This window comes from Microdochium trichocladiopsis, assembly GCF_020744255.1.
Source record: "Microdochium trichocladiopsis strain MPI-CAGE-CH-0230 chromosome Unknown B0I36scaffold_8, whole genome shotgun sequence".
NCBI lineage: Eukaryota > Fungi > Ascomycota > Sordariomycetes > Xylariales > Microdochiaceae > Microdochium > Microdochium trichocladiopsis.
This window is the reverse complement of record NW_025763551.1, coordinates 1,376,766-1,394,557: the sequence shown is the minus strand read 5'-3', so window position 1 is coordinate 1,394,557 and position 17,792 is coordinate 1,376,766. Positions and strand designations below refer to the sequence as shown.

At 56.8% G+C, this 17,792-nt stretch overlaps 7 protein-coding genes across 7 annotated transcripts; 2 read left to right on the top strand and 5 right to left on the bottom strand.

Moving 5' to 3' along the window:
• Positions 1–1,640: 1,640 nt before the first annotated feature.
• On the top strand, positions 1,641–2,957 carry B0I36DRAFT_227924 (HAD-like domain-containing protein; the record flags this gene model as incomplete). Its single annotated transcript, XM_046149102.1, has 2 exons — positions 1,641–2,540; positions 2,712–2,957. Coding segments are annotated over 2 exons (1,146 nt in total), but the record flags the coding sequence as incomplete, so codon positions are not given.
• Positions 2,958–3,819: 862 nt separating this feature from the next.
• Positions 3,820–4,737, bottom strand: B0I36DRAFT_248571 (PLC-like phosphodiesterase; the record flags this gene model as incomplete). The annotated part of the gene is made up of 1 exon (XM_046150399.1): positions 3,820–4,737. A coding segment is annotated over one exon (918 nt), but the record flags the coding sequence as incomplete, so codon positions are not given.
• Positions 4,738–6,042: 1,305 nt separating this feature from the next.
• On the bottom strand, positions 6,043–7,732 carry B0I36DRAFT_153854 (uncharacterized protein). Its single transcript, XM_046148568.1, has one exon. The coding sequence runs from the start codon at positions 7,255–7,257 to the stop codon at positions 6,082–6,084; it is 1,176 nt and encodes a 391-aa protein (XP_046009322.1). The 5' UTR covers positions 7,258–7,732; the 3' UTR covers positions 6,043–6,081.
• Positions 7,139–9,109, bottom strand: B0I36DRAFT_153844 (fungal-specific transcription factor domain-containing protein). The gene is made up of 3 exons (XM_046148567.1): positions 8,454–9,109; positions 7,797–8,397; positions 7,139–7,732 (listed from the first exon to the last, which is right to left on the bottom strand). Exons 1-3 carry the CDS (start codon positions 8,947–8,949, stop codon positions 7,366–7,368), a joined length of 1,464 nt encoding a protein of 487 aa, XP_046009321.1. The 5' UTR covers positions 8,950–9,109; the 3' UTR covers positions 7,139–7,365.
• A 1,492-nt stretch (positions 9,110–10,601) lies between these two features.
• Positions 10,602–12,664, bottom strand: B0I36DRAFT_329883 (uncharacterized protein). Its single transcript, XM_046154767.1, has 2 exons — positions 12,147–12,664; positions 10,602–12,093 (listed from the first exon to the last, which is right to left on the bottom strand). The coding sequence occupies exons 1-2, from the start codon at positions 12,411–12,413 to the stop codon at positions 10,921–10,923; spliced, it is 1,440 nt and encodes a 479-aa protein (XP_046009320.1). The 5' UTR covers positions 12,414–12,664; the 3' UTR covers positions 10,602–10,920.
• Positions 12,660–14,546, top strand: B0I36DRAFT_329881 (P-loop containing nucleoside triphosphate hydrolase protein). The gene is made up of 4 exons (XM_046154766.1): positions 12,660–12,898; positions 12,970–12,979; positions 13,063–14,179; positions 14,244–14,546. Exons 1-4 carry the CDS (start codon positions 12,805–12,807, stop codon positions 14,271–14,273), a joined length of 1,251 nt encoding a protein of 416 aa, XP_046009319.1. The 5' UTR covers positions 12,660–12,804; the 3' UTR covers positions 14,274–14,546.
• A 334-nt stretch (positions 14,547–14,880) lies between these two features.
• Positions 14,881–16,665, bottom strand: B0I36DRAFT_352013 (uncharacterized protein; the record flags this gene model as incomplete). The annotated part of the gene is made up of 1 exon (XM_046157070.1): positions 14,881–16,665. The coding sequence occupies one exon, from the start codon at positions 16,663–16,665 to the stop codon at positions 14,881–14,883; it is 1,785 nt and encodes a 594-aa protein (XP_046009318.1).
• Positions 16,666–17,792: the final 1,127 nt, after the last annotated feature.

The following is a 17,792-nucleotide window of genomic DNA, read 5'->3' as shown; positions in this document are numbered from 1 at the left end:
CCAGAGACAGCACCGCACGCGTGCCTGCACGGGACTGTAGGCGAGATAGATACCAAGGGGGTTGCTGGAGGTCACGACTTAGCATACATCAAATATAGATTCATGTGTGGAGAGACTTAGTCATTTCATTGTGTGACTTTGATGACGAGATGTCTCTCGACTTTGAATTTGAGTTTGAACAGGGGTTCCAAGCAAGATGCCCCGCTGATAACGTGGACTGTGTATCAAATATCCTGATTGTGCATGCCGCCGAGGGATGGAACAATTCTGCTGCTCATCGGTAACGCGATATGATCAGTGGTGGCTATTTTCACTTTTTGTTTGCCCTTTGGTCAAAGAGCTGCCAATGATGAGGATAAGATATATGGCAGTATCCGGAGAATAGAGAGGCCAGCCGCGAAGCTCTTGAGGAACTCAGGAATGATTATCCGCTTGGGAAATCGAGGGATCGGAGGTTTCGTTCTTTTGCTGGGCTGCGGCTGAAAACTACAGCAACCGGCAGCGCTCAATACCTGTTCTGCCTTCGTCCGTGCCTCCCGAGGTTGTTGTTCACACAAAGTGCAGGCCCATTCGTTTCCACAAACACCTCGCAAAGGGCTGGCTAGATCTTTTTCCCCGTCGCTGTGCGGCCTCTTTGTGTGCCTCGCCCCTTTTTTGTCGCTCTTGCACGTCTCAAGGCGCCGACCCATTGCGAGCCTGTTACACTCATCTGGCCTTGAGGGCACCACGCGCGAGATATATCTCTCTTTCCTCGCGGCTCATAGCGGGTAAGCAAGTCTTTTGCTTGTGACGCAAGACTTCACGATCCACTCACAACGGCCTCAGCAACACACACAACCAAAGCTTTTCTGAATTCTGTACCACAAGACAACTGGGGACAAGTTTGTGCTTGCTCACTCGAGAGCATACTCAGCTCGCAACCTTGACGTCGACGACGACTCTCGACGAAAAGCCCACCACTGCCACCACCGCCCTCGTTTCTCTACGTCGTCGGGGGTAATTCTTGGCAACTCAACCCTTTTGACACAATGCACACGGCACCAATCCACGTCTGCGACGAAGGTGGCGGCATCGTCGACGTCGTCGTCGTCACCGGCAGCAGGCCTCGAGGCGGAAGCATTGCCAGTGTTGTTATGACCACCAGCAACGGCGAGACCGTGGTGGCCACTGCGACTGCGTCGGCCGCTGTGCGGGACGACGATAAGCAGACTACGGATGGCAGCAGCACGATCTGTATCTTGTCTGATGATAATGACATGGCCATCAACCACAACAAGAAGAAGAATAAGGTCGCCATGCTCACAGCCAATGAGGCTTCTGCCACACTCGTCACGGAGAAGCTCAAGGATGTTGTGCTCCCGAGCATTGCTGTGCGAGAGATCAATGGTGATGACGATGATGCTGACGGCCACGGCCACGGCCACGAGGAGGAGAATCGGCTGGAGAAGCATGATCATGTCAATGGCAGCGACACTGCCGTCACTGTCCTCCCGCTGTGCGAGGATCAGCTTCAGAATCAGGGCCAGACCCAGCCCAAGTCTTCTTCGGTCACTAGCGTCTCTTCCAACTCCCAGCAGACGCTCACACCATTCAGCACCAGCACCACCGCCGCCACCACGAAGGCCGAGGCCAAGACCGTCGCCTTCGCATTCGACATTGACGGCGTGCTGATGCGCGGCAAGACGCCCGTCCCAGGAGCACGTGAGGCCCTGCTCAAGCTGCACGCCCTTAAGATCCCGTTTATCCTCCTGACCAACGGCGGCGGGCACACCGAGGCGGCGCACGTCGCGCAGCTCGGCGACCGCCTCTCGCTGCCAGCCGGCATGCTGACCGAGGCCCAGTTCGTCCAGTCCCACACGCCGTTCCGCGACCTCGTGGCCGAGTACCGCGACCAGACGATCCTCGCGCTCGGGGGCAGCGGCCAGTCCGTCCGCAACTTGGCCCTGGCGTACGGGTTCCGCCGCGTCGTGACGTCGTCCGACATCATGGCCTGGCAGGACAGCGTGCACCCGTTCCCCGAGATGACGAGGCAGCACCACGCGGAGCACGGCCGGCCGCTGCTCACAAACACGGAAGGCCACGGGGACGACAAGAACGACAAGGCTACCCGCTCAGAAGCAGCAGCAGCAGCAGCTGCTGCTGCTGCCGCCACTGCCACCGCTTCCACGAGGATCTCGGCCATCCTGGTCTTCAGCTCGCCCCGCGACTGGTGCCTCGACCTGCAGATCGTCACGGACCTGCTGCTCTCCGAGGGCGGCGTGGTCGGCGGCAGGCGCTCGCCCAAGAACGGCGACAAGACCCTCCCGAACCGCGGGTACCTGCAGGACGGCCAGCCGAAGCTCTTCTTCTGCAACCCGGACTTTGAGTGGGCGACCTCGCACCCGCACCCGCGGTTCGCGCAGGGCGCGTTCCGCGAGGCGCTCGAGGGGGTCTGGAGGTTTGCGACTCGGGACGCCGCGGCTGGTGGTGGTGAAGGGGTCAGGCTCGAGTACACAATCTACGGAAAGCCGACGGACAGGACGTATGTCTATGGCGAGCGGGTGTTACAGGCGTACAACGAAAGGCTCCAGGACGAGCTTGAGGAGGCTGCGCGAGCGACGGATGGCGATGACGACGACGATGACTACGACAGCAAAGAGATCAAGCATATCACTCAGTCTGCTGTTGCTGCCGACGAGACACAAGCCGGTGACACCACCACCTCTGCAGAGCCGGCAGCAGCAGCTCCCACCACTGCCCCTTCCCGCCGTCGCCGCGACATCTCCCACGTCTACATGATCGGCGACAATCCGGAAAGCGACATCATCGGTGCCAACTCGTTCAGCTCGCGCTTCGGTGCGAGCTGGAAGAGCATCCTCGTCGAGACAGGCATCTACGTCGCGGGTACCAAGCCCGTTCACGAGCCGGATCACATCGCGCGGGATGTCCAGACGGCGGTGGAGTGGGCGTTGATGCAGCACGGCCAGATGCACTGAAAAGGACCAGGGAGAGCTCGGCAGTGCTTGGGGAGAGGACATTTGGGAACCATGAAAGCTTTTCTGGTCATGGCTGGTGCATCAAAGCAACGAGCACAAAACAGACTCGTTGCGGATTGCTCAGGCAGGCTATTCCTGCCACGAAATGTCCAGGTGGCGATCCCAAATGACCGATACAGCACGAGTTTGCGTTGGTATAAGTCATGTTGGATCCATGTTTGGTACGGCTTTGCAATTCCCCCGGCGCCTTCGTGGATGCCGTCTTCTTGGTGGCTCAAGTCGGGCCATGATTTTGGCCCTAGGGGGGGGGGGGGGGGGGGAGGGAAGATGATCCCAGACTCCTGTGTGATGAATCAGCCACGAAGAAAAGTTTTACGATTAATGATAATGAAATGATACGATCAAACTTACGGCGTCGCAGTGCCGCCGCCATCGGGGAAGAATGACCCAGTCACATTGGCAAATGTCTCTGGTTGGCTGGTCACGACACAGGTGTGGTAGTGCCCTTTCTTTTTTGTTCGCAAACGAGCACGTGGCTGAGGTGTACTTTGTGCAAGTCACCTGTCTTGTCTTGTGTAACCATGCCGCCACAAAAGGACAAAAGTCGAGCTATGCACCCCACGATGACTCGGAGGCCCATTCAGTCAGTTCGTCACACAGCAGCTGCAATCAACACATTTCGAGATACACAAGCTAACGCCTGAGCCAAGCACGAGGCCTGGTTACACCAACTACCCCCAGCTTGAATTTCAGCCGCGTGACAAGCACGTGGGTCTAATGATATACCTCGGCTAGGCGTCTATGGCAAATGGCAGTGGTTCCCTCCCCGGAGATTTTGTAAATTCTAGCTGTCGCCACCCAGCTCCCCCGAGACCAGTCGAGGGTTGAAAGCCTTCTTGAAGGCGACGAGCCCGCCCACGAAGAACGCCCAGATGAAGTACAGCACCTCGAACCACGCGTGCAGTGCCTGGCGGGTGTTGTGCAGGCTCCAGCGCCGGCGCGCGCGCTGGAGCCCGCTCTCTCGCCGATACCGCTTGCAGACCTCGAGGTAGAGCTTCGGATCGTCGGTGATGATGCCGTCGAGCCGCCTGCGGATCGCCCACTCCATCCAGCTCTCCTCGTTGATCGTCCAGCTGTACAGCGGGTGGTTCCCCGAGCGGCGCACGCGGCGCATGAGCAGCTGGCCAAAGGGGCTGTAGAGGGCCAGGCGGTGGACGCTCAGCGCCGCGTCCGGCACGGCCTCCGCGACGGCCCCGGCATAAAAGGGCGACCACGTGACGTTTGCCAGCGGGAAGGCCGGCAAGTACTTGCGGGACAGTCGGATGTAGACTGCTGTCCAGCAGCAGAGCAGGATGCGGTCGCTCCACCCATGCTTGGACGGGACCGAGGCGATCGCAGCGGCCGTCCTGCGCATAAGGTCCTCCGCGTCATCATCGCGCTTGATGTCGAGCATGATCCAGATGTGCTCCAGACCGGGCGTGGTGAGGTACTCTAGCAGGTCGACCAGCCGGATCATGGGCTCGTGCGGCTCCTTGATAGACCGCAGGGTGCTCAGGACGCTCCAGTCATGGTCCGCCACGTTGGAGTCGAGCCCAAAGGTCCGCTTCAAAGAGGCGTCGTGGGTGAGAACTACGACGCCGTCCTTTGACAGGTGCAGGTCGGTCTCGATCGCATGGGCACCGACCTCCACGGCCTTGCGGAACGCCAGCAGTGAGTTCTCTGGGGCTACAGCACAGTAGCCCCGGTGCGCGATCGCAAGCGGCAGAGAACCATCATCGCTCGATTTTAGGGGGATGAGGTTCCTGTCGCCACCCCCAAAAGCTGCTGTGGACGCCGAGTTTAGAGAAAGGCACTAGCCTCGGCCGGGGCCCTCCAGGGCAGGCAGACTCACACGAGGATTTGGTGGTGGTGTTGTAGTTTGGCTGAAGCAACGGCGTCGACTCGCCGCGGGTGGAGGATGCGGATATGGTCATGGCGAGATCGTCTCTAGGTGACGGGTGACGATTTCTTCTAGGTACAAGGGACGGCTTAGAAAAGAGCTCATACGGGGAAGGGCTACAAGGAACTGGGCTCCATGGCGAGTTGCCCCAAGCAAGTTTGAAGGGCCAAAAGGGGTCAATAAACAGATGCAGAATGGCGCGAGGAGGTCGGAAAAAAAGACCGAGCGGGCTAAGGGTGCAGTCTCAGGCCATGGGGATAGGAGGAAAGAGGAGAAGCGCAGCTGCAATCGCCGCGAGGACATTGACGATGCGTACGCGTTTTGGGACACAGGAAGACCCCGAACCCGGCGTTATGGGTGTTAGCGGTGGCGCGGGCGATGCTTGACCGGAGCTAGCGGCGAGCACCAGGGCAACCTTGGAACCTTGCAAGGCGGCAAGTCCGTTGCGGAGGTCACTCACTCCAGGCACCTTGGCGATGCGGGGCGCCCCACCTGCCGCCGCTGCTGCAAGAAGCGCCCTCCAGGCCTGAGACAAGCATCCATGGAGCCTGTACACACCGCCAGGGACAGTTCATGACCCTTGACCAAAAGCTCAAGAGTCTTCCTGGTCATGCCGGGCTTACACGCTGGCCGTCCACGTTATGCCCGCGCTCCTGACCCCGTGCCCACATGTCGTGGCTGGTCCGGTGACTGAGACGCCTGCAACGTGACTGCGCCAGTCCTCAGCTCGCACGCCGGTCGCTCAATATTGGCGCACAATTGCATCATTCCTCGACAAATGCCCCTTCCAGCGTGAAACCAGAATACAGATTTCAATTGTCCCGCCTTTTGCGTCAGGCGGCAAGGCTGAAGCCTGACGGCGGAAGGCCTCAAAGCACACACCCATCCCCTCCCCAAACCCAGACAATGCCAGCGCCGTCCTGTTTATGCTAACCCAAAACTCCTGGCCCCGTCGCCCATCACCAGCTTCCCAAGTCATGATGATAACCTCAAAACTGACACTGCGCCTCGAAACAATGTATATACAGAGGCAAACACCGCCTCCATGCCCGCCAACGCCAAAATCATTTCTCAGTTCCGGCCAGTGACACAGAGTATCCCGCCACACTCATGTCCTTCGTAGCAACAGACATTGCGTCTTAGCAAGATCTCATTTACTGGCCCAGGCTAGTGCCCACTGGCAGTTGCCTGCGCATCCCACGGGTCGGTATATGACCATGACACATTGGTCTCTGTATCCATACTCGTGCCTACAGCGCCGCCCTCAAGGCCGTGGCTGTGGGCATGCATGTGAAAGTCGTCAGTGGTGATGCCCGCGAACATATCGGTGTTTGCAAAATCATCTGCGGACTGAGGCCCAGCAGCCATGTCACCATTGATCTGGAAACCTGACAGATCCCACCCGTCAGGCGACCAGGAAGGCGCCGTGTTCGATGCCGAAGAAGGCACATCGCCTGGGGAGACGGACGGGCCGCCGCCATAGATGGCGTGATAGATTTGCCCGCCGTCCATGGCCCCAAGGATGGCCTCCCACTCAGACACCGAGACGTCTGCCCTCTGTCTGGGCTTTGTCGGCATGTCGTTGCCCATGAACATCTGATGCGATGCTGTAAGATCTTGCGGCTGCAATGTAGAAGATGCTACGGAAGGCGATACACCTGTTGGGGCATTGGTCGGGTTTTGGTCAAAGGACAAATAGTCAAGGCCTGGTCTGGCAGTCCGTGCCGATGCAGAGCGGATGGTCTTTGGGACGATGGATCCCGACGAATTTTCCGGACTTTCAACGACTGGGTTCTCGAAAATGCCAAGATCCAGGGACCCTCGTGTGGCTGGCTCAACCCTGGGCAGCGTACCATTATCGTTCGACATGGTCACGCGCCGAGGCCGGCTCTGTTGTGTGGACGACTTTGTGTCAGTGCCATTACCCGCTCCTCGCTGCTTTGTGCTCTTGGGTGACAGCTGTGACACAGAACCACGTGGTTGAGTGGCTTTCGTAATTGTAGCCGGACTTGGAGGCTGTGAACTGATACGAGTTGTTGTGCTGCGGAGAGGCACCAGCTGGGAGGCTGCTTGTTGTAACGGCAGGATGCCTGTGATGTTGTGCCTGATGAGCATTTCGAGGACCACGCTAGTCACACGTCCCAACGCCTTCATCATCTTGCTGTCCGGGTGAACGTCCAAGCTTAGGTATAAAAGCGTAAAGAATGCGATGACCATGGTGTCCGTCTTGTTGAAGCAGAAAGAAAACGACAGGCCCCGCTCGTCCAGCAATTTGATGGTTTGCACGGTGTGCTTGACGCATTCACTGACAGCAATGCCGGAAGACGCAGCTTTAGGAGCCATGTTTGAGGCGAAGCCCTGGCGATGAATCAAAGTGCGTATGCTGTAATAAGCCAGAGCCTATATGGGGAGTTTAGTATGCGCGCACACATACGGATTCCGGCATCAGTGTCAACATACCAAGATTGGGGAACGGCTGCTTGTGGCATCGGTCGGAGACTTGTCATCAGTCATGTTGAGCCGCAGATGTGGCGGTAGATTGTTCTTCCACTCAAGCAGCTCCGCGTCCAATGCCGAGATCTGCTGGAAAGATATCTCGTGTGACGCAGACGACGGGTAGAGCTCCACCAAAACCTTGGATAAGACTCGCGATGCCTTGAAGAGCGCCAGAGCGCTTGACAATTTTGTGATCTCCCCTGGGAGTGTTGGTTGGAATCCACTCTCTGTTATGTATTCATCATCAGTGTCAAAGGGGTAGTCAACATGTACGTCGTCGTCGTTCAACAGTTTTGGCAGCCCACTTCTCGCGGCAGAAAAGCTACAAAACGAATTGTTAATAGTGCGCTTGAGTGAGGAAAGAGGTTGCAGAAGGGGGGACGCACCAATCCAGAGTGTATAGTGTCCAGAAGACCTTTTTCCGTGTCTCTACTGACAATGATCCGAACGAGGAGGCCTTTTGACCCTGGTGCAAACCCAAGCGGTGCGACATGCCGACGGCGATTCCCTTGTAGTACTGCATGCGCTTGTGGTTCGCCTGGAGCTGACAGTTCATCAGGGCAAGTACGAGGCACTGTAAGGTAGCCATGCTGTTGTCCATGATGATGCCGTCGATGGCAAGCTGCCACTTTCGCTCACACGACGCAACGAGCTCGAGCTCGGTGGTGCCGGCGGACAAAGCTGCTATGCTGAAGACAAGATAGAGTTGTGCGAGTTTGTGGTTGTCCTTGATTGACTCCCCGTCGACGATGAATTCTTCATATGTGCGAAGGAATGTCGACTTGTGCAGTACGGGGAACAACGGCGCCCATTCTTGGAAGTAAATGTTGACACACTTGTCTGAGAATAAGCGTGGTATCGGTGGTAGGGGCTTGTCCTCATCAAGTTCGTCAGACAAGCCTCCGTGATCCTTGACGTGCAAATAGGCTTGTGGTTCAAACTCTGGCACTTGGCGCCCACTATCCCGAAGTCGAGACTTGAGCATTTCTACGTTGAACGTGGTCAGTATGTACGTAAGCTGGGTCGTACTCGATGTGAATTACCCATGAGGAAATAGCCGCTGGACGGCCCGACAAAGCGGCACTCGGCGTTGTCTAGTTCGAGCAGGATTGGCGAGTTCTTGACACGGAACGTGTCATCTTTGCTGACTTGCATCTGGTCTGAGGGCGAGTCTGTGGAAACCTGGGGACTGTAGGTGGTGGACGCAATGGAGGCCTTCCGTTGGCTGTGCATCCGGGAGAGCATGTCGATCTTCTCCTCCTTCTCATCCACGAGATCCTTGAGTTCCTTGACCTCGGATTCGAGCTGGCGCACGCGTTCCTCGAGTGATTCGGTGTATCCTCTGGGGAAGGCTCGGCGGCTGAGCTTGTCGCTGGTGCGGCACTCGAAGCCGACATTGGCACATTGTGTGCAGCAAGGCCGGATGCCGTCACAGCGAATCTTTTTGGAGCGGCACCGGTCGCAGGCCTGCGCAATGCGGCTCTGCGCGCCCGAGGCCACCTTGATGACCTTCATGGGAACAGTCTCGGACTCCGACATGGCGTCGATGAGGTGAGCGCCGCCGACGCCGGCTGCGCGGGGGCCTCACGCGGGCAAGGAAGATGGCGCCAGGAGTGATGCGGAGCTGGGCCAAAGCCAGTAGACGTCTCTGGGCAGCTAGAAAATGAAGACGTGCTCGCAACAAGGGGCCTTGCGGCCGGCGCGGTGTCAGAAGCTTGCGTGAGAGATGTCCCGTGGAGTGTTCAGTGAAGGCGGACTGTGCGGTTGAGAGCGGATCAAGTGGAAAGGCCGTCCCCTGGTCACGCTCCACAGTTGGGCGTGGTCGTGTTCTGCGCCTGAGCCCCTGCGGCTGACGATGACCTAGGTGCAAAGGAAGAACACGACGTCTGGGAATCTGTTCTGCCACGGGATGCGCTGTCCGTGATGCTGAAAGGCGGTCCTGGGAAGCTGAAGCTCAGGGGGGTTTTTCAAGGCGGAGAGCCCTTGTGGGCGCAAGTGTCGAGAGGATGGATGGAGATGAGATGAGGTTTTGGGGTTGAGCCATGTGGGGTCGCGAACCCGCAGCGAGGGCCGCTCTTCGCTTGGGGATCGCCCTCTCGGCACCCGGCCGCCTCACCACACGCGCAGCGCAGCGCAGAGCACTGCACTGCACTGCACTGCGCTGCAGCACCGTCCCGCACCGCTCCGCACCCCACCGCACCGTGACTTGTCCTAGGCTCTTGCCTAAGCCTGTTGAGGGGGCGCTGTTCTGCTGGGCGAGCGTGCTATCCTGCGCCACTAAAGTTCCCGAGGACCCTTGACGTCCTTTGTCGCAAGGCCACACCTGTCTTGACAAGACGCTCAACACACAGTCTGGGGTAGTGCCCCGCGCCGCCCACCAGCAGCCAAGCCATGTCATGTTCCAGGACACCGAGACGTAATCCGTACACCCACACAGCCGGATAGATCGAGAGGACGTGGATGCGGGGGTCGGCCGTCATTGCGCCCAGGTGGGGCTGCACATGTCACGGCAGCCCTGGAATGTGCCAAGTGAGGAGAAATCCGGGGGCGCGGCCCTACCAGCTGCGCCCTCCTGCTTCCCTATCCTCACCAAGCAATCCATTAGCGAGGTCCGGTCATGCACAGCTCCAGACACTGCAGTCCCTCACCCTTTTCCCCGAGACTCTAATCATGGCTTCCCGGCACGGGTTTGCCCGAAAGAAGCCGCGGACAGAAGTCCAATCCTGCTGACCTTTCCAGCAAATGCTGACCGCTCTCGCGGAGGGAAACCTGCCATTCATGTTGCTGAAGTGACGGCAACAACGAGTACTCTGCTCCCGGCGCTAGCTCCGACTGCACATGTTGCGCTCTGCTACGACGAGGGGCCATTGATTGTACTGCTCCCGTCCGCTCACAGCAGACTATAGCACAGCGAACAAGGCGCGTGCATCAGGGTCGCTCCCCGGCCCCGGCGCGACAGGCAAGGAAGGAAGGACTCGCATGCTCAAGCCTACCTACGCTACTAAGTACCTCAGGTAGGCTTGAGCATGCCTGGCCCAGGTGAGTTTGTCCGCAGCTGCCACAGGCCTGCGACCGGCAGCGCGGATTGAGCGCATCGTTCGATTTCAAGACGCATCTGGCCATACACCCTGTGCTTGGGCTGCATCAGCTGTGTCCAGCTCTCTGGACGAAAAGAGGGGCACGCAGTCACACGCTGCAAGATCCTAGCCGCCCAGCTGCCTTTCAAAGGTAAGCTGTTGGCCGGGGCTTGCAAAGAGCTACTAACCAAACCTCACTAGAGACGACAACGGGAATAGCCGATTGGTGCTCTCCCCAGATCTCAACGCGTCATGCTCCATCGCTAATTCACTTCCCATTAACCTGCAGGATGCTTACACTAGGGAAGATCAAGCTGCAAACTTCAGAGTGTGGAGCCCTGTGCAGATACCAGCCTCGCAGATCACCATTATACCAAATTTTGAGCAGCAATGATGGTCCACGAGGACTTGGAGAGCCACTGGTGTGGGTGATTCAACTGAAGTCCTCCTCGTCAATCGCATCCTCGTCGCCATCTTGATCACCGGACGCGGTTTTCAAGTACGCCTGAACACTTTCATCCTCAAACAGAGCATCTCTCTGCTCCTCGAGACTAGGCAGCGCTCTGGTCATCAGGTCTCTCTCCGCCTTACGGAGCCTGACTGCCGGATGAAATACCTCTGGCCGGATCGCCGCCTGGGCCTCTTCGCTCTCCAGACTCTCGTAGGCTTTCAGTCTCTCAAGCTGTCCTTGAACCCTCTCGAGAACGATAGTCACAACTCGAAGCTCGAAGATCTTGGCCATCCTATGACCCTTGACAATCTCCGCAAAGGACTCTTTTCTGTCAGTGATGTCCTCGTCTTGCCAGAACATTCGCATGTGTCGCGTGCCGTCCGTTTCTTGCAAGATCTTGAAATCGAGGCCATCCTCCTCATTCACACACATGAGGTGAGCAAAAGGGGCGCGCCAATTTGGCTTGTCTCCATCACTGTCCTCCAGAGTCAGAGTGGGACCTGCTTTGAAGATGTGCAACTTAGCCTGGAGTAGAGGGTCGTCATCCATAAGCTCGAGAGGAAGAACAAGGCTCCTTGCAGGCGCCTCGTCTTCTACGAAGCCATAGCTGAACAGCATCTCTGCTGCGGATTTCTGGTTGCCGTAGCTGATGGTGATCTCGTCGCCAGACGAAACCCGCGCACCACTTCGTAACACGAGCACCACCTCGTCATTGATGTTCTCGTCAAATCGTGCGGTATATGCGTCCGAATGGTTGGCTAAGTCGAGATACGGGACCATCGACTCTCCGCTCCTCGGAAGCTCCAGTGATCGTGAACGATAAAGAGCATCGAGCACGACCCAGTCGTGCACAGTGACAGTCTCGTCAATGCAGAGCAATTCATGCCAGAATGGAATATCGACGATTTTTGCCTTCAGCGTATCGAATTCCTTCGTCAATGCGGAAAGCTTCGCCTCCACGGATGACTCTAGCGAAGTGCCTCTAAGTAGGAACAGCTCCGACTCGGACCATGTCGTGGGCAGAGGGACACTCTCTGGGAGCATTTTGAAATACTGAGTCCAGGCGGTATGTGCTCCCAACTCATGGACGCCACTGCTGGCCGATGAGAGTACAAATTGCACCAGAAGATAGAGGAGGATATCTCCCCGGCCAGTCTGAGAGGCTGTCAGACTTGCATTCCCTGGAAACGTTGGCTCGTTCAGCTGACCTGATGACCCGCCGCATCGAGGAGGTGTCTAAATGCCTTGTTCTCTTTTGCAAACTCCTCGACCCCTTCGGCGCATAAGACAAGGTCTTTGGGTATTGTCAAGAGCGCCGGTATCTCTGCCGTGTCATCTTTCCCCGGCATATCTCTGGTTGCAACCAGGCCCTTGCCACGACCCTCAATGTCTGCTGCGGCGATCCTGCCAAAGATGACGCCATTGAGCGTGCTCCATGCCGGCAGTGCATCGAGGGACAGGCGTTGCCTATGCATGATTGCATCGGTCGTTCAGATTCTGTCCTCTTGATATCCAGGCAGACGCTCAATCTTTTGACCAAAGACAAGACAATGATGTAGTGTAGCAAAGGAGAATTGCATATGAGACGACACGCGTTGATGCAAGCGCATGGCCCCCCACTAGAGCACATGCTTATCGACAAAGACTGAGCCATGAAATGTTCCTGCCTGGTGGGGAACCCCACCAACGAAATCGGAGGTCCAGTTTGCGACAACTAGACTGTGAGCATCATATCAGGATCGGAAGTAGCCTACGCGCGCGCGCGCAAATTTGTGGAATTCCAGAAGTTTTTTGGCGTCTGCTCTTCTGTTTTTTTTTTTCCTTCCGATTGCCAGATATTACCACGCTTTCGTGGACCCCACGAACATGCCGCGCGATCCTCTCATCGGCCTTGTCGGCAAGCCGAGTGCCGGCAAGAGCTCGACGATGAACAGTCTGACGGATGCCTCTTCAAAAGTCGGTGCGTAGCTCGTCTGCGAGGACCAGTATGGACTTGCAAGGTGAATATTCGCTGACAGCAAGGATATCCAGGCAACTTCCCGTATGAGCTACCTGCCTCGACTTCGTGGCATTCCGTGTGGCAAACCGAACGTCCTTCGCTGACCACGACATGGCATCCTGCAGATTCACAACCATAGACCCCCAGAGAGCGATCGGATATCTCCAGATCGACTGCGCCTGCTCAAGATATGATCTCCAGTCGAAGTGCAAACCGAACTACGGTTCCTGCGTTGGGGGCCGCCGCTCCGTCCCGATTGAGCTTCTCGACGTTGCCGGCCTCGTGCCCGGCGCACACCAGGGCAAGGGCCTCGGCAACAAGTTCCTCGACGACCTGAGACACGCCGACGCCCTTATACATGTAGTCGATGTCAGCGGCACCACGGATGCGGAAGGCAAAGAGACGCGAGGCTATGATCCATCTGTGGACATTGCCTGGCTGCGCAGCGAGATCGTGGCTTGGATCAAGGGCAACATCTGGGAGCGGTGGGGCTCGATCAAGAGGAGGCACGTGGCCACAAAGTCTACTGCTGTCGAGACGTTGCAAAATCAGTTCTCGGGCTACGGAAGTACAGCGCCTGTGGTCGCGCGCACGCTCGACCGCCTCGCGCTCAAGGAACCGTTGGAGGAGTGGTCAGAGGCGACTGTGGAGCTTGTGGTCAACATGTTCATTGACGTCAAGTTCCCTACCGTCCTTGCGCTCAACAAGACGGACCATGCAGACGCGGACAGGAATATCGCCAAGATTGCCAAGATGCAGGATCCCAACAAGATTGTTCTCTGCTCGGCGATATCGGAAATCTTCCTGCGCAAGATGGCCAAGCAGGGATATATCAGATATGTCGAGGGAAGCGAGTTTGTCGACACAAGGGAGGACTTGATCGCGGACGGCGACCCCACTGGCGGCGGTCTGAAGGAGCTCGACGAGAAGAACAGGAATCGCATCGAGAACCTGCGGGACATGGTATTGTTCCGGTTCCAGTCAACCGGCGTTGTCCAAGTCCTGGCGAAAGCGGCAGAGCTCCTGGGTCTTGTGCCTGTCTTCCCCGTGCGGAATATCTCCAACTTTAGTTCCGGATCGGATGCCAAGCACGCATTCAGAGACTGCGTGCTTGTGAAACGGAATACGACAGTCGGAGAAGTAGGACGAAAAGTGATGGGTGATGCGCCGATCGCCTACGTGGAAGGTGTTGGCGGTGTGCGGGTGTCAGAAGATGATATTGTGGGCGTGGGCAAGCATGATGTAAGTGACTGGCACGGCCAATTTCAGCCAAGAAGCATTGCTAACATAATATCTCACTTCTTAGATTCTGTGCTTCAAGATAGGGAGAGCTTAGACTTGCAGATTTCAGACCGAAGAAAAAGAAGGAGAAGACATTCCGGATACAATCTCCAGGCTTGTCCAAATAGGAAACTTGTGCCAGTTATCAAGCTTGCCCGTCGCTAATCGAAAGTGATTGGTATAGTCGTGTTGTAATCCCATCAAGCACAACTTTTCTGTCTGGAGAGGCATTCGCTATAGACCCACTCGGGCATCATTTGTGATCCAGGAGGTATCGATTCGATTCGTCTTGATGACTGACCTGTCCCGAAAACACAGTGGAACCATGTCACTGACGCAACACGCCTCGCCTCCTGCAAGGCCGCGTGACAAGACTTGCCACCAAAATCGCCTCGAGTGTCCCTGCGTCGGCCATAACACGGCTAAGAGGGTCGCCGATTTTCCTAAAAGTTGTGACCATCGCGTTCGAGTCGACATGTTTGTATTGCATTCCCTCTCAAGAAACACGCTCGGACACCTGCACCGTGGTTGCCTAGTGCGGACGCTGATTTGCCTTCTGCGGTGACGCCTCAAGCGAAATGGCAGTGACAGTGACTCGTCGCATCGAGCTCGTCGTCATCGTCGTCGTCGTCGCAAATCCAGAGCTGTGCGCGGACGTCTTTCTAAAACGCGTGCACTTTGTCTGGATCGCGCCGAGTGGCGACCCCTCTCATACTGGGTGTCGCCATGGGGCGAGGATGGGTATATCTACCATCATCCGCAGCAGAACTGCGTCCAAGCGCACTCTCCGAGAGAGCTTCCCCTGCCTCGCTAGGCTTGTCGTTCTTTTTCTTCTTCGCACTCGCTTTGGGCATTGCTAGAGGTTCGAGACCGTCAAATAGGTCGCATGTATCAGAAGTCCCGCCATCCCCGATAGGCTCTGGAGCACCGTCATCGAGACATCGGCCAAGGGGCTGGTGAAAGAACTGCCTGTAGCGGAGCACCTCGAGCGAGTCCTGCTCGAGAGTATGGTCGTAGCAAATGGGGAGCAAGATGTTGCTGCCGCTGCTGTCTGTCCTCGTGCCCATCCATGCTGGAGGAGGAGGAGAAGCGCCATCGTCATGAAGAAGCGGTGATGACACCGCCGAATGGCTGCTCCGGGACGGGGTGGTGCTGTGAAGAGGACACGACGATTGGGTCGTGGTATTGGAAGTCGTGGGCGTAGATAGCAGCGCTGATGACTTTCCTGATTGTATCGACGGCTGAGAGGTTGAAGATTCGTCGGCAGTCCAGCACACGGAGCTTTGACCTGTCGTCGCGGGCAGGTATAAAGTCGCAGTTGGTGTGGAGGCATCAGACAAAGTAGAGAATGCTACCGTGACAGTCGCAGCAGCAACAGCGGCATCCTTCCCGTGCTTTGCAGGAACTTGATCAGGGAAGTAAGGTCCACTCACGCGGTCCGAGTTGCAGCTTTCGAAGCCACTACCGATATGCTGCGGACTGTCTCGTTTCCCTTGACTTTGTGCGGTGCCAACAGCTATCTTGCAGTTCTTTTGCTTCGACGGACTTTCCTCGTTGCCCCCATAGTTCGCGTCTGATCCGTACGTATATTCATAACGTTCCCAGTCGCTGAGCTCGTCTTCGTGGCCGTCTTGGGAGTATACGCTTGGCATGGAGAGCGACGCTGCATGCGAACCCTGGGAGATCGACGTCCCAAGAGCAGAAATCCCCGGTTCAGATATTCCCGCCAGTGGCACTCCGACGGGGCAAGCGTCCAAGGAAGAACCGGAGGCACAGCCAGTCAAGGATGAACTCCCGGGTGAGGATGGAACCTTGGCCGAGTGAAGGGAAAGGCCACTGTCCTTCCTCGCTCGTGGCATTACATTGTGTCTGTAGTTGCTGATGTCCGTGCCGTTGTCCTTGCCAATGCCGTCGATATTTTCTTTGTTTGTGTTGAACCTTGGTTTTTCCATGACCACCTCCATCCCCTTTGTGTAGTCTGCATCGTGCGCAGTCCTGATGACGATCGTTTTCTTGGCAGTGACGTCCTTCACGGCAGAAGCAATGTCATCGGCACGAACATATGCGGCAATAGCAGCACTGTAACCTCTGTCCAAAACGTCGCCCTTGTCGGTGCCCTTTGCACGCCCTGTCTCGACCTGGACAATTTCTGGTGCCCTTGCCGTTCCGGTTCGTGCCGCAGGTCGTGCTGGTGACTTGTCTCTCTTCCCAGTTGCGGGTTGCTCGAAGCGGTCGACCATTGCCCGGACTTTGGATCTCGCGGCCCCCTCGCGATCGATGGTGCTGCCCGATGATAACTTTTTGGTCGTGGTCCTGCCATCTCTTCTCGGCAAGCTCAATTCCTTTCGAGTGGCAGGGTTCAGTTTGCTGGCGATCTCAACTGGAGGGGGAGGGGCTGGTCGAGAAGGAGCAGCTGGCTGCTTCGTTGGGGGGAGAGCGGACGGCATGTCGTTGCTCTCGGTGTCTTGACCTCCTGCGGGCTGGTTGTTGGTGCCGTTGTGGGGATCGTGGGAGCTGTAGAGCGTTTCAAGTGGGAGTGGAGTGATGACAGATGAGTGGCGATATATCCGAGGTTGAGATACAGTCCGCCGGGCACGTGGCGAGTGCGTCACCACTGGAACAATTAGGCGAATCTACGCCAAGATCAGTGGAGATTTCCACAGAGGGGGGGGGGGATATATCCTCCAGTGAGCACTACAGAGCCACGGCGGCGGGGTCGGCTGTTAAGAGAGACATCAGTGTCCTGATGTGAGGTCCACGTGAACTTTCTTGTCAGGTCATCATAAGAAGCGACAACCTCTAGTCGAGGAGGCCAAGAATCTCGAACACATAGCAAACACGTTTACGGCAGGGAGCTGTCATCGACGCTATTACGAGTCCAACTGTAAGTGTGACATATTCCCTTTCAAAAAGAAAGTTCAAAAGGGGGCCCAAAAATCCCCAAAAAGGAGACTCGAACCTATTGAGGGTATTGCCTGGACACATTCCCTGTTTTGGTGGAAATGTCGGACTCTGTCCTCCGACTAGATCCCAGGGAAAGACTCTGTTGCAGTGAAATGCCGGAATCGACCCGCCGACTAGATCCAGAGTTCTTGTCTTTGTGTCTATGACTTAGTTCCACTAGGCCAGACGAGGGTTGCAACATAGCTTTGAACCCCCTCTCGCATTCGTGAGGTGTCTGTTGCTGAGGAGACCTCTCATCTATGGTTATAAGGCCTTGGCTTGGGTGCGGTGCTGGTTGCTGTGGTTTCCGGGGCGTGTTGCTGGTGACCTGTGGCGGCCTCTTGTTCGCCCGACGGAAAATGCCTGAGGCTACTCCCGGCCTGACTTAATAGTTACCCGCCTACAAAGTTCGGTCGAAATTATTGGTGGGATCTGGGCACGGCAAACGTTTTGCTGTGGAAAGGAGTTGCTGTCCGTTGTTTGAGTTCTTGGTGGGAGCAAGCGGCGATCACAGACCATAGCAGGATAGAGGTGAAGACCTGTAACTGAGCAATCTACGGCCAACAAGTCACCAGATACATTGGTGAATTACTTCTTGCACGCTTGGACTGCCATGTCGAATTGGTTTGAG

Excerpts from the sequence above, each read along its gene's own strand:
- B0I36DRAFT_329883 (XM_046154767.1), bottom strand. The coding sequence starts at position 12,413 with ATGCATAGGCAACGCCTGTCCCTCGATGCACTGCCGGCATGGAGCACG. Across the intron at positions 12,094-12,146 it reads TCGATGCGGCGGGTCATCAG|ACTGGCCGGGGAGATATCCT; the intron begins GTCAGCTGAACG and ends ACAGCCTCTCAG.
- B0I36DRAFT_329881 (XM_046154766.1), top strand. The coding sequence starts at position 12,805 with ATGCCGCGCGATCCTCTCATCGGCCTTGTCGGCAAGCCGAGTGCCGGC. Across the intron at positions 14,180-14,243 it reads TGGGCGTGGGCAAGCATGAT|ATTCTGTGCTTCAAGATAGG; the intron begins GTAAGTGACTGG and ends CTCACTTCTTAG.
- B0I36DRAFT_153854 (XM_046148568.1), bottom strand. The coding sequence starts at position 7,257 with ATGGCTCCTAAAGCTGCGTCTTCCGGCATTGCTGTCAGTGAATGCGTC.
- B0I36DRAFT_153844 (XM_046148567.1), bottom strand. The coding sequence starts at position 8,949 with ATGTCGGAGTCCGAGACTGTTCCCATGAAGGTCATCAAGGTGGCCTCG. Across the intron at positions 8,398-8,453 it reads CAGCGGCTATTTCCTCATGG|AAATGCTCAAGTCTCGACTT; the intron begins GTAATTCACATC and ends CGTTCAACGTAG. Across the intron at positions 7,733-7,796 it reads ACACTATACACTCTGGATTG|CTTTTCTGCCGCGAGAAGTG; the intron begins GTGCGTCCCCCC and ends TTCGTTTTGTAG.